Below are 13,707 nucleotides of genomic sequence, written 5' to 3'. Positions count from 1 at the left end.
AGTAGGTGAGACACAGGTGCATGCCACTACACTTGGCTAATCTTTAAAATTTGTAGAAAGGGGGGGGGTTTCATTATGTTGTCCAGGCTGACCTCTAACTCCTGGGCTCAAGGGATCTTCCCATCTCGGCCTTCCAAAGTGTTGAGGTAACAGGTGTGAGCCACTGTGTCTGGCCAGTTTTATACAGGAGAGGGGGGTGTCTGGAGAAAGGCAAAGGAGAGGTGTGTTCCATGAGAATCCTTATCCTCCTTGAGCGGCATTAGTGGGAGGTAGCCAAGGGGTAGTGGGTAGGATTGAAGCGATTGCTAACTGCTAATATGATCTGAAATGTGGCAGAGCTTGGAATTAACTTGGTAGATGTGAGCATTGATATTGGAGTTACTCATGACAAAGGGAGAGTGTGAACTCTGACCCCGGAGAAAGAAGGGTTATTTCCTTTTTTTTTTTTTTGAGACAGAGTCTCGCTCTGTCGTCCAGGCTGGAGTGCAGTGGCCGGATCTCGGCTCACTGCAAGCTCCGCCTCCCGAGTAGCTGGGACTACAGGCACCCGCCACCTCGCCCGGCTAGTTTTTCATATTTTTTAGTAGAGATGGGGTTTCACCGTGTTAGCCGGGATGGTTTCGATCTCCTGACCTCGTGATCCGCCCCTTTCGGCCTCCCAAAGTGCTGGGATTACAGGCTTGAGCCACTGCGCCCGGCCAGAAGGGTTATTTTCAACAATCTCTTAAGCTTGAAGAGATGGTTGGTGTGTGTGATTCAGGTTTGGTGCATGACATCTTTCCTCTTCATGGAGCTGACCTAAGGCGGAATATAAAGGGAATGGGAAGGGCGGCTTGGAAATCAACACTTGCCACCCTCACGACCGATAACTTGAAGGATCCTCTGAACAACACCTCCCACCCTCACGACGGATAACTTGAAGGAGCCTCTGCAGCAGAGGCAGGAGTCTGGAGGCTGGGATGGTATCAGAAAGGGCCTCCCTGGGTGTTGGAGGCAATGAAGATGAAGGGCGAGAATCCATTGGCCGCGCCAGTGCGCCAGTGGGGGCGGTTGGGAGATCTTGTAGACCAAGTCTAGAACGGGGAAGGACTGTTCGAGCCCGCTTGTCCACTCATTACTCTGGAATCCGAATCCCAGCAGGGGCGCGGGAAACCGCTGCTCTGAGAAAAGGTACCTCCCCTAGAAAGACAGCGCGGGAAGTCCCGAGTTTCCCGCCAAGCCGAGGGCGTGACCCTTGACGTCAGGGCTCCTCCTCCACAAACTGGCGGCCAGTGGGCTCCGCCCTTAACCAAGATGGCGATACGCGTGGGACCGGAAAGAGTTTATAGATTTCCCGTCTACCCTACCTCTGAAGTGGAGGTGGGACTGTCCTGTGGAGCCCCGCCCTTTCCGCTATGCGCCCGCGCGGCGCAATGATGTACACGGGCCCCGCCCACTGCCCCTGTTGGGTTCCTGAGTCGTGCTGCGTCGACGACGGTAGTGACGCGTATTGCCGGGAGGATGGCGGACGCCGGCTTGCGCCGCGTGGTTCCCAGCGACCTGTATCCCCTCGTGCTCGGCTTCCTGCGCGATAACCAACTCTCGGAGGTGGCCAATAAGTTCGCCAAAGCGACAGGAGCTGTGAGTTCCGGGCTTGGGGTGGGGACCGGGCTGAGATGACCACAAAGCTTCAGGCCCTGACGTGCTTAGGTTTGCAGGTGGGGAAGTCTGTGGGGTCCGCCAAGAAAGGCCTTGCAATCTTGTCTGCAAGGCCTTTACGCCGACCCCTGGGCAGTGCCCAGAGAAAGCCTGCGGCCTCGGTCGCTCCTCTTCCTCCAGTTCTGACTAGATATCGCTGAGTCTTGTTGCTTTTTTTCTTGTGGAGCCGTGCAGCGGCGGCAGCGTGGGAGCCTCGTGGCCCGAAGTCACATGGCTGGCAGAGTGCAGCGGGGAGCTAGAGCCTTGTCCCACTGAGGACGTTGGTTCTTCGGCATCTGGTTCTTCTGGGGTGCTTTTCGTTGGGTGAGGCAAACCGCGATTTGACCTTACCCTCAGTCACATTTACTGGGCTTCAAAAGCAAGTGAAATTGCTTTAGAATGAAGGCCGGGATTTTCGTTAGTAAAGAAGAAAATGAATGGAAGTAGAAGCAGAGTTTTGTTTTGAGTTACACCGATGAGAATTGAGCATCATAAACAGCCCTACCAAGCAGGCATAGTAGTGGCCTTGGAGCTTTGGCTAATGGAATCAAACAAACCTAGGTTTGGGACCAGGCTCTGTCACTTTTTAGATACGTGACCCGGGCAGTTTATTTAACCTCTCTGAGTCTTTCTACAGGGATGTCATCATCCACTTTATAGGATTTTTGTGAATTTCAGTAAGATGATGTGTAAGAGTAGCAGTCTCAGTGCTGGTGCAGAGGAATCTTGTAGAAGTTAAAGCTGTACCATAATTATGGCAATTTAGGATGCTCCAAACACATGTGAGAGTAAGAGAACCAGGAATGTGAAAGGTTTGTAATCTTTCACATCAACAGACGTCCCTGCATGGGAAGCGACCTTGAGGGAGGAGAGGGAGGAGGTCTTCTGCGGGGATGATAGCATGACTAGAAAGGATGGCTTGCACTTTTAGCAGAATCAGGCTACAAAAGCAAAGAATCAGATCAGCTTCATATCTTCCTTAAGCTGGGACATGCTGCCATGTGATCTAACTGCTTTCTTAATGAAACTGTTTAGAGTTGACTGTTAAGGAGACTGCAGAGAGTACTTTCACAGTAGACTGAATAGAATTGGACATTTCAGAATTAGGATTCATTTTTTTTTTTGTTTTTTTTTTTGAGACGGAGTCTCTGTTGCCCAGTCTGGAGGGCAGTTGCCCAAGCTGGAGTGCAATGGTGCGATCTCAGCTCATTGTAACCTCCGCCTCCCAAATTCAAGTGATTCTCCTGCCTCAGCCTCCCGAGTAGCTGGGATTACAGGCGCGCACTGCCACACCCGGCTGATTTTTGTATTTTTAGTAGAGACAGGGTTTCACCATGTTGACCAGGCTGGCCTTGAACTCCTGACCTCAAGAAATCCACCTGCCTCGGCCTCCCAAAGTGCTGGGATTACAGGCGTGAGACACCGTGCCTGGCCTCAGAATTAGGATTCTGAAATGGTTTTATGTGAGGAAAGCTAATCTTTGTGAAGAGTTTACTAAGGTCAGGAGCTAAGCCCTTTACATGCATTTAATTTTTTTTTTTTTTTTTTTTTGAGGCAGAGTCTGGCTCTGTTGCCAGGCTGGAGTGCAGTGGCATGATCTCAGCTCGCTGCAACCTCTGCTGAAGTGATTCTCCTGCCTCAGCTTCCCAAGTAGCTGGGCCTACAGGTGTGCCCCACCAAGCCCAGCTAATTTTTTTTTTTTATTTTTAATAGAGACGGGGTTTCACCGTGTTGGCCAGGCTGCTTTTGAACTCCTGACCTCAAGAAATCCACCACCTGGGCCTCCCAAAGTGCTGGGATTACAGGTGTGAGCCACTGCACCCGGCCAACATGCAGTATGTCTTATCCTCTCAATAACTTAATGAGATGTGTAGTATTATCTCCATTTTATAGAGAATAAAATAATCTCAGGGAAACTAAGTAATTTGTCCAAAGGTGAGTTCCCATGTGTCCTGACTCTGGTCCTTTACTCTTTTTTGTACCCCAGAGTCTCACTCTATTGCCCAGGCGGCAGTGCAGTGGTGCAATCTCGGCTCACCGCAACCTTCACTTCTCAGGTTCAAGCGATTCTTATGCCTCAGCCTCCCGAATAGCTGGGATTACAGGCGCCCACCACCATGCCCAGCTAATGTTTGTATCTTTAGTAGAGATGGGGTTTCATCATACTGGCCAGGCTGGTCTCAAATTCCTGATCAGGTGATCTGCCCATCTTGGCCTCCCAAAGTGTTGGGATTACAGGTGTGAGCCACTGCGCCTGGCCTGATTCTGTACTCTTATGTGTATTGTTTTGTGTGTGTTTGTTTCTTTTAGAGGGTCTCACTCTGTTGCCCAGGCTGGAGTACAGTAATGCAATCATAGTTCACTGTAGCCTTGAACTCCTGGGCTCAGGCAATCCTCCTGCCTCAGTCACTGGAGTAGCTAGGACTACAGACATGTGCCACCACACCTGGCTAATTTTTTTTTTTTTTTTTTTCGAGACAGAGTTTCGCTCTTGTTGCCCAGGCTGGAGTGCAATGGCGCAATCTCACCTCACCACAACCTCTACCTCCCGGGTTCAAGCGATTCTCCTGCATTGGCCTCCCAAGTAGCTGGGATTATTACAAGCATGTGCCACCCCGCTTGGCTAATTTTGTATTTTTAGTAGAGACGGGGTTTCTCCATGTTGGTCAGGCTGGTCTCCAACTCCCGATCTCAGGTGATCCACCCGCCTCAGCCTCACAAAGTGTTGGGATTACAGGCGTTTAGCCACCACAGGCCACGCCACTGCAGTGCCATTGCACTCCAGCTTGGGCGACCAAGAGCGAAACTCAGTCTCAAAAAAAAAAAAAAAAAGAGAGAGAGAGATGGAGGTCTCACTGTTTTGCCCAGTGGTCTTGAACTCCTGTCTTTCAGTGATCCTCCTGCCTCAGCCTGCCAAAGTTTTAGATTATAGGTGTGAACCACTGCTCCTGGCCTAAATGCAGTTCTTTTTTTTTTTTTTTTGAGACTTGCTCTGTCGCCCAGGCTGGAGTATAATGGTGTCATTTCAGCTTACTGCAACCTCAGCCTCCTGGGTTAAAGTGATTCTCCTGCCTCAGCCTCCTGAGTAGCTGGGATTACAGGTGTGCACCACCACGCCCAGCTAAGTTTTTGTGTTTTTGGTAGACAGGGTTTTACCATGTTGGTCAGGCTGGTCTCGAACTCCTGCTCTCATGATTTGCCTACCTCAGCCTCCCAAAGTGCTGGGATTACAGGCCTGAGCCACCGTGCCTGGCCCCTAAATGCGATTCTTTACATTCAATACAGTACTCACCAGTCTTGTTTGTTTGTTTCTTTTTTTTTTTTTTTTTTGAGACAGGGTCTTGGTCTGTCGCCCAAGCTGGAGTGCAGTGGCGCGATCTCAGCTCACTAAGCTCACTACAGCCTCCGCCTCCGGGGTTCAAGCGATTCTCCTGCCTCAGCCTCCTGAGTACCAGGGATTACAGGCATCTGCCACCACACCCGGCTAGGAGACGGGGTTTCTCCATAGATACTACATTGCTAAAGTAAAGGGAGTGAGCTTTTTTTTTTTGGCATATGGAGGTCTTACTGTGTTGCTCAGGCTGGTCGTGAACTCCTGGCATCCAGTGATCCTCCTGTCTCAGCCTCCCAAAGTGCTGAGATAACAGGCATGAGCCACTGTGTCCAGTCAAAAGTGATTTTTTTTTTTTTTTTTGAGATAGAGTCTTACTCTTGTTGCCCAGGCTGGAGTGCAGTGGCGCGATCTCGGCTCACTGCAACCTCCGCCTCCTTGGTTCAAGCGATTCTCCTGCTTCAGCCTCCCAAGTAGTTAGGATTACAGACGTGTGCCATCACGCTGGGCTAATTTTTGTTTTAGTAGAGAGGGGGTTTCACTGTTTTGGCCAGGCTGGTCTCGAACTCCTGACCTCTTGATCTGCCTGTCTCAGCCTCCCAAAGTGCTGGGATTACAAGCATGAGCCACTGTGACTGGCTGATTTTTTTTTTTTTTTTTTTTAGGACTTTGGTCAATATAGATTGGCGAGCAGGGGGTTAGATGGTGCCACAAACATGGGAATAGCCCAAGTTTTTTAGATCAGAAATTGGGAAATCCACAAACAGAATATTTTTTTCCTGATTTATGCACGTAGCAAAAGTTTTATGAAGATGTAACATTTATACCAAATTTAGTAATTATGTATATAACAGTCCACATTTAATGAAAGCATAAGCAGGATAAAATAATTTCCTTACCCAGCTCTTTTCTTCTACAGACACAGCAGGATGCCAATGCCTCTTCCCTCTTAGACATCTATAGCTTCTGGCTCAAGTAAGCCTTTCCTGTTCCATTTTGGCTATTTCTCCCCCAAGGTGGGCTGGGCTATGTTTCTTGGTTTGGGAAGATTCCAGTCTCCTAGAAATTGGTCTAATCTACCTTAGCAGGTCTGCCAAGGCCCCAGAGCGAAAGTTACAGGCAAATGGACCAGTGGCTAAGAAAGCTAAGAAGAAGGCCTCATCCAGTGACAGTAGTGAGGACAGCAGCGAGGAGGAGGAGGAATTTCAAGGGCCTCCAGCAAAGAAGGCTGGTAAGCAAAGTAGCGGATGGGCTCGGTGGTGCCAGGAAAAGAATTTATAGCCTGCTTGTTTCACATGGGTGGTTCTTACTGGGACCTGTGTTTTTGTTCAGCTATACCTGCCAAGCGAGTTGGTCTGCCTCCTGGGAAGGCTGCAGCCAAAGCATCAGAGAGCAGCAGCAGTGAAGAGTCCAGTGATGAGGAGGAGGAGGACCAAAAGAAACAGCCTGTCCAGGTTTGCAGCTCTGGGAAGAAAAGGGGGTTTAAGGATTGGAAAGGAAGAAACCAAAATCTTGGCCTCTAACTTGTAACCAAGGAGTGATGCCGGCAATACAATAGGTGATTATGAGGAAGAAAATCTGGGGATTTTCAGGGAGCTGATAAAAATATGAGGTCTGGAAGGGATTTGTGAGGTTGAGGTCAGGATCGGAATCTAGAGGAAATTAAACCCATTCTGCTTGAGGAGTTTGGGTTCTTCTGGGACACTATTCAGGGCTCCAAGAATAAGAGAGTGTGTTTTCTTGGGAGCTTTGGCAGGAACAGGGCCAGTGTATCAAGTGGCTGAACTTTGTTGTTTCTTAAGAGTTTTTTGCCCTTTCTATATCCTGTCCTTAGCTTTCTCTTGCTCTTACTGCTGCATTAAGCCCCTAAAAATAAAAGGAACATAGGATGCCCTTTGGGTACCTGGAAGCTTTTGTTGATTTCTCTCCTTGTGTCTTTTCTAACAGAAGGGAATTAAGCCCCAAGCCAAGGCAGCCAAAGCTCCTCCTAAGAAGGCCAAGAGCTCTGATTCTGATTCTGACTCAAGCTCCGCGGATGAGCCACCAAAGAACCAGAAGCCAAAGATAACACCTGTGGCAGCTAAAGCTCAGGCTAAAGCCACTCCCAAACCAGGTACTGTTTCCGTTCCCAAGAGGCTGGGCTGGGGACCAGATTGCTCTGGGGACTGGTGTTAAAACTGCTGATTTTGGCACAGGGGTGAAATGGTACTGTTTACTGAACTGGAGGTATTGATTACTGGTCTTTTAATTGTAAAGATTTTACTAATAACAAGATTTCTTAGGAGCTGGTAAATAGAGAAACAGCTATTGCAGCAAGGAAAAATGTGTATTTTTAAAAATGATGTCCATTTGGTATTTTTTTGTGACATTTCATAGACATTTTATGTTCTCACACATCCCATTCCACTGTAACCACTTAAATATCTATTTGTTGTGCTTTTCACTGCCTTTTTTATTCTTGTACGTCATTCTGTGAGACAAATGAGAATTTTTCTTTTTTTCTGTAACTTGAGGGTTAGGTTATTTCTCTGAATACAGGTTGAAGTGAAAGATTTTAGAGGGCGTATTGAGATTATTTATGTCATCTTTTCTTAGTTTTATTCCTGCCATGGGATAGGAAAGGCATCCTTTGATGTGGTAAACCATGGCATTCTCCTTGATGGTTGCTCTAAAGTTGAAAGAATTGGTGGACTCCTGGCCAGGCACAGTGGCTCACGCCTATAATCCCAGCACTTTGGGAGGCTGAGGCAGGCTGATTGCTTGAGGTCAGGAGTTCAAGACCAGCCTGGCCAACATGGTGAAACCTTGTTTCTACCAAAAATAAAAAAACTAGCTGGGCATGGTGGTGGGCACCTATAATCCCGGCTACTCCAGAGGCTGAGGCAGGAGAGTTGCTTGAACCACTGCACACTGCTCTGTGCGACAGAGTCAGAGCCAGACTCCATCTCAGAAAAAAAAAAAAGGGAATTAGTGGACTCCTAAGTTCTCTGCTCATAGGAAGGAGGTTTTTCATGGTCCTGACTTGCCCTAATACTCCTTACTCTTTCTTTTTCTTGGGTATTCCAGCTCGAGCAGCACCTAAAGTAGCCAATGGTAAAGCAGCCAATAGCAGCAGCAGCAGCAGCAGCAGCAGCAGTGATGACTCAGAGGAGGAAAAGGCAGCAGCCACCCCCAAAAAGGTCTGGGCCATAACTTCGGTCAGGGATAGAGGTGACCAGGGTGGGATGTGTGTGTGTCTCCATTCCCTGGCAGGATTGGTTGGATCAGCATTTTGCTGTGGTAATCAGTTTTCTTTCCAATGCAGACTGTACCTAAAAAGCAAGTTGTGGCCAAGGCCCCAGTGAAAGCAGTTGCCACCCCTACCCAGAAGAGTTCCAGCAGTGAGGATTCCTCCAGTGAGGAGGAAGAGGAGCAAAAAAAACCCCTGAAAAATAAACCAGGTGACTGGACATGGAGAGTGAAGCTGTATGACTGTGGTCAGGGCCCAGCTTCAGTCATCACATGGACCTCTCCATTGAGCTGCCTCATGACATGACAGCTAGCTTCTCCCAGTACTAGTGATCTGGGAAAGCAAGGAGGACTCTCCAATGCCTTGTAAAACTTAGACTCAGAAGTGACACTGTGTTCTGTTAGAACTGAGTCATTGATTCTGGCCCATACTCAAGGGGAATTAAGCTTAATTTCTAGAAGAAAGTAGTATCAAAAAATTTGTAGACATATCTTAAAACCATCACACTATCCTTTTTAAACAGGTCCCTACAGTTCAGTCCCCCCACCTTCTGCTCCCCCACCAAAGAAGTCTCTGGGAACCCAGCCTCCCAAGAAAGCTGTGGAGAAGCAGCAGCCTGTGGAAAGCAGTGAAGACAGCAGTGATGAGTCTGGTGAGTCAGAGGGATGCAGCCTCCCCTCAGTGTGGGTCTGGAGGAGGGGATGAGGAATAAGGGAGAGAGAAAGCCTTCCATCCCTCCATTGCGTTTTGCTTAAAGCAAGACAGAGCTAAGGCTCTGTGTGTGTCTTCGCATTCTTTTTATTGCTGTCCTGGTTGGGTTGGGACTCTGGACCCAGCATAATGCTACAGGTTCTCCTCAGATTCAAGTTCTGAAGAAGAGAAGAAACCCCCAACTAAGGCAGTCGTCTCTAAAGCAACCACTAAACCACCTCCAGCAAAGAAAGCAGCAGAGAGCTCTTCAGACAGCTCAGGTAAGGCATATGGAGGCCCTCAGTTCAGCTGCTCTCAGGCAGCTGCTAAGGGCTCCCCTGAATCTGAATCGGGGAGCTGTTGATTCCATCCCTCTGTATCTAGACTCTGACAGCTCTGAGGATGATGAAGCTCCTTCCAAGCCAGCTGGTACCACCAAGAATTCTTCAAATAAGCCAGCTGGTACCACCAAGAATTCTTCAAATAAGCCAGCTGGTACCACCAAGAATTCTTCAAATAAGCCAGCTGTCACCATCAAGTCACCTGCAGCAAAGGCAGCTGCAACCCCCAAGCAACCTGTGGGTGGTGGCCAGAAGCCTCCGATGAGAAAGGCTGACAGCAGCTCCAGTGAGGAAGAGAGCAGCTCCAGTGAGGAGGAGAAGACAAAGAAGACGGTGGCCACCACTAAGCTCAAGGTGACTGCCAAAGCAGCTCCACCTCTGCCTGCCAAGCAGGCTCCTCAGGGTAGTAGGGACAGCAGCTCTGATTCAGACAGCTCCAGCAGTAAGGAGGAGGAGGAGGAAGAGAAGACATCTAAGTCTGCAGTTAAGAAGAAGCCACAGAAGGTAGCAGGAGGTGCAGCCCCTTCCAAGCCAGCCTCTGCAAAGAAAGGAAAGACTGAGAGCAGCAGCAGTTCTTCCTCTGATGACTCCAGTGAGGAGGAGGAGGAAGAGAAGCCCAAGGGCAAGGGCTCTCCCAGACCACAAGCCCCCAAGGCCAATGGCACCTCTGCACTGACTGCCCAGAATGGAAAAGAAGCTAAGAACAGCGAGGAAGAGGAAGAAGAAAAGAAAAAGGCAGCAGTGGCAGTTTCCAAATCAGGTCGGTACCCAGTAAACATGCCCTCTGGGTTTTGTCCCCCCAAATCAGGATAGGATAAACTCTTTGAGAGTAGAGTAGTGAGAGGAGGCCCACCACTGGGCTTCCAGTTGTGGAAACTGGGAGGAAGAACAGGAAACTGGTCTCCTTTTTTTTTTTTTTTTTTTTTTTTAATAGAATCTTACTCTGTCACCCAGGCTGGGGTGCAGTGGCATGATCACGGCTTGTGCAGCCTTAACTTCATGGGCTCAGGTGATCTTTTCACTTTAGCCTCCTGAGTAGCCGGGATGACAAGCATGCACCACCATGTCTGGCTCATTTTTTAACTTTTTATAGAGACAAAAGAATCTCACTATATTGCCCTGGCTGATCTCAATTTCCTGGGCTCAAGCAATCCTCCTACCTTGGCCTCCCAAAATGCTGGGGTTACAGTTGTGAGCCACTGTACTTGGCCTGAGTCTGGCTTTTTGTTTTGTAGGTTCATTAAAGAAGCGGAAGCAGAATGAGGCTGCCAAGGAGGCAGAGACTCCTCAGGCCAAGAAGATAAAGCTTCAGACCCCTAACACATTTCCAAAAAGGAAGAAAGTAAGTTGTCTCACTTTCCTCTCAGGAACCAGCTCTTTAAAAGTAGAAAAATCTAGGATCATCTTGACAGCTCTTCCTGGCATGACCTGGCACATGTGTCCATGTGTATCACTCAGAAGAGCTGTTACGTGACCACTCTGTCTTTCATTTCCTACTTCTGTAGGGAGAAAAAAGGGCATCATCCCCATTCCGAAGGGTCAGGGAGGAGGAAATTGAGGTGGATTCACGAGTTGCAGACAATTCCTTTGATGCCAAGGTGAGAGAGAGATCTGTGCCATTCTTGAGAGGGAGGATAGGTACTGTCAGAGGGGATAGCTCTTGGTTCAGGTTGGTGGGAATCTTCTCTGGGTTCAGGTTGCCTTGAGCAGGGAGTAGAAAGAATAAAGTGACAGGGCCCTGGCATGGTCCTCCTCTGTGTTAATCCCCCTCTCTACTTACCAGCGAGGTGCAGCTGGAGACTGGGGAGAGCGAGCCAATCAGGTTTTGAAGTTCACCAAAGGCAAGTCCTTCCGGCATGAGAAAACCAAGAAGAAGCGGGGCAGCTACCGGGGAGGCTCAATCTCTGTCCAGGTCAATTCCATTAAGTTTGACAGTGAGTGACCTGAGGCCATCTTTGGTGAAGCAAGGGTTATGATCGGAGACTACTCACTTTCTCCAGTGGACCTGGGAACCTGTCTCTCTAGGTGAGGGTCTCAATGAGGACAGAAGTTTAGGGTAGGTCCTAAGACTTTACAATGTAACATCCTCTCTGGTCCTTTTCTCTGTTCCTAGTTTTGTACAGACTTGTTTTTGAGTGTTGAGTAGCAGGGACAAAATAAGGGAATGTTATTTTTAAAGAAAATTCATTTTCATTGTTGTCTCCTTACTTTTCTGTGGAAGTCCTCATACTGAGAAATTTGTATATTTTATATTAAATCATTTCCTATTGATTTTTGTTGTGATTTTCAAAGGTGGATTCCCACAGATAAAATCTTGGCTGTTGCCCAAAACATAGTAAAGGGTCAGGTGTGACTTTTTATAATTGGAAGAAAATTCTGCCTTTGTGAGTGCACATGTCCACATTTCATCCCTCCTTCCCTCAAAACCCTAGAGAGGGGCATTAAAGAATTATTGATGTATATGCAATATCTGTTAAGCATGCAGTATGTATTTCATCTTCATTTATTGGGTCTGGGACTGAAGTTTTTAGCCAGCATGGACCTGACCTACTTTTTGGGATAAAATTCACTGTTTTGTTACAGGCAGAATTCTAGTGTGGCATGTGCCATGGGTCATACTGAATACATTTTTTTTCTGTAATTTTATCATTACATGATGTTTGCAAAACATGCCTTGTTTGTTAATTTGAAAGCAAACTTTTCTACTGTTGAAAGACATTTTTTGACAACTTCACCCTTCCTAGTATTGAGTACTAAGTTGAGGACTGCATCTTCTCATTTTTTACAGTATAGAGAACAAAATGACATTAGTTTGAAAAATATATATTACTTGGTATCGCTGTCTTGGTTGCAGTGGTGATACAGAATTGGTTTCATTAATTCCTACATGGTTGGAAATCACTGATCAAGAAAGTGGGGGGGAAAAAAACGTTAAAACCTCAATCCTCAGTAGGAAGGTAGATTACATTAGGTGAAATTATAGGTAATCTATGTATGTGCTAATGGGGTTGGAAAGAACCTTACAGAGCATATTACCTGATAAACTTGAGTGGAGTGGGTTTGGGAGAACAAACTAATAGGATGATTGTGTCTCGTAGTTGGTACCTGGGAGCAATTGACATGCCCCCTTCAGAACCTTAACTGTTAGTAACAGTGGCTGTAACAACACAAACCAGTGACCAGAGATACAGCTCTTAGGCCAAGCTGGCCTGACGGTATGGCTGAAGGAAGTGACTGAGCAGTGGTGGTACTCAGCGAGACCAAGATGGAGAGGGAAGAGTCCACAGCTTTCTGGAGGCTAAGGCGTTCCGGTGGTAGGAAAGTGTGCCCCAAGCCTTCATGGATGAGTTACAGGTCTTAAAATTAGTCTCCTCTTGTTTGGATTCTATACTTGCTAAATAACCTGATAATAACCTGGTTTTCCATGTTAACTGCCTCTAGGAAGAAAATGTACTGTTCATGCTGACACAGATATTTCAGTCTGCATGGTAAAAGTTCTACATCTTACTACAAAATAATAAACTGGCTGGTTTATAATGTGTCTTGGGAGTTTTATTATTGTGAGTCTAAACCCCTTCCACCCCCTACTCAAACCAGAAAAACTTTGGTGCCAGTTATAGGAGTCTGGACCTGTGATTTCACTGCAGAGGCTTTTTGGCAGCAGCTTGCAGGGTTTTCTTGGCCACAGCTTGTCTCACGGTGCCTTTTCCAGGCTATATTCTAGCCTGTGCATAGTCCAAATTGGGGGTTGGCAAAATGGCCTATGGGTCAAATCCAGCCCATGGCTTGTTTTTATATTACCTAGGAACTAATAATGGTTTTTACATTTGTAAAGGTCTTTTAAAAAGAGAGAGAATATGTGACAGAGATCTTATCAATGGCCCACAAAGCCTACGATATTTAGGATGTGGCCCTTTACAGAAGAAGTTTGCCAATTCCTGGTCTAAATCAGCAATTCCTAAGACATCAGCTGAAAATCAGAATCATCTGGGGAACTTAGAAACATGGATACTCGCAAATCAAAACCACAAAGAGATACCATCTCACACCAGTTAGAATGGCAGTCATTAAAAAGTCAGGAAACAACAGGTGCTAGAGAGGATGTGGAGAAATAGGAACACTTTTACACTGTTGGTGGGACTGTAAACTAGTTCAACCATTGTGGAAGACAGTGTGGTGACTCCTCAAGGATCTAGAACTAGAAATACCATTTGACCTAGCCATGCCATTACTTGGTATATACCCAAAGGATTAGAAATCATGCTGCTATATAAAGACACATGCACATGTATGTTTATTGTGGCACTATTCACAATAGCAAAGACTTGGAACCAACCCAAATGTCCATCAATGGATAGACTGGATTAAGAAAATGTGGCTCATATACGCCATGGGATACTATGCAGCCATAGAAAAGGATGAGTTCGTGTCCTTTGTAG

The 13,707-nt window shown here is 47.1% G+C and overlaps 1 protein-coding gene across 2 annotated transcripts; it reads left to right on the top strand.

Annotated features, from left to right (window-relative positions):
• The first annotated feature begins 1,291 nt into the window (after positions 1 to 1,291).
• NOLC1 (nucleolar and coiled-body phosphoprotein 1) lies at positions 1,292 to 12,809 on the top strand. 2 transcript variants are annotated; one of them, XM_023206490.2, is made up of 13 exons: positions 1,292 to 1,620; positions 5,928 to 5,983; positions 6,097 to 6,239; positions 6,341 to 6,462; positions 6,956 to 7,121; positions 8,075 to 8,187; positions 8,313 to 8,448; positions 8,761 to 8,889; positions 9,098 to 9,208; positions 9,312 to 10,028; positions 10,504 to 10,610; positions 10,774 to 10,866; positions 11,052 to 12,809. In XM_023206490.2, exons 1-13 carry the CDS (start codon positions 1,501 to 1,503, stop codon positions 11,208 to 11,210), a joined length of 2,172 nt encoding a protein of 723 aa, XP_023062258.2. In that variant the 5' UTR covers positions 1,292 to 1,500; the 3' UTR covers positions 11,211 to 12,809. The 2 variants fall into 2 exon arrangements, with proteins under 2 accessions (XP_023062258.2, XP_023062257.2); XM_023206489.2 differs by having other exon boundaries at positions 6,094 to 6,239.
• Positions 12,810 to 13,707: the final 898 nt, after the last annotated feature.

Source organism: Piliocolobus tephrosceles, chromosome 9 (assembly GCF_002776525.5).
Source record: "Piliocolobus tephrosceles isolate RC106 chromosome 9, ASM277652v3, whole genome shotgun sequence".
Taxonomy (NCBI): domain Eukaryota; kingdom Metazoa; phylum Chordata; class Mammalia; order Primates; family Cercopithecidae; genus Piliocolobus; species Piliocolobus tephrosceles.
This window is presented reverse-complemented; position numbering and strand designations above follow the sequence as displayed.

What these genes read in the sequence shown, in the direction of transcription:
- NOLC1 (XM_023206489.2), top strand. Translation starts at nt 1,501, where the DNA reads ATGGCGGACGCCGGCTTGCGCCGCGTGGTTCCCAGCGACCTGTATCCC. An exon ending in AAAAGAAACAGCCTGTCCAG is followed by an intron (nt 6,463 to 6,955) that starts GTTTGCAGCTCT and finishes CTTTTCTAACAG; the next exon opens with AAGGGAATTAAGCCCCAAGC. An exon ending in ACAATTCCTTTGATGCCAAG is followed by an intron (nt 10,867 to 11,051) that starts GTGAGAGAGAGA and finishes TCTACTTACCAG; the next exon opens with CGAGGTGCAGCTGGAGACTG.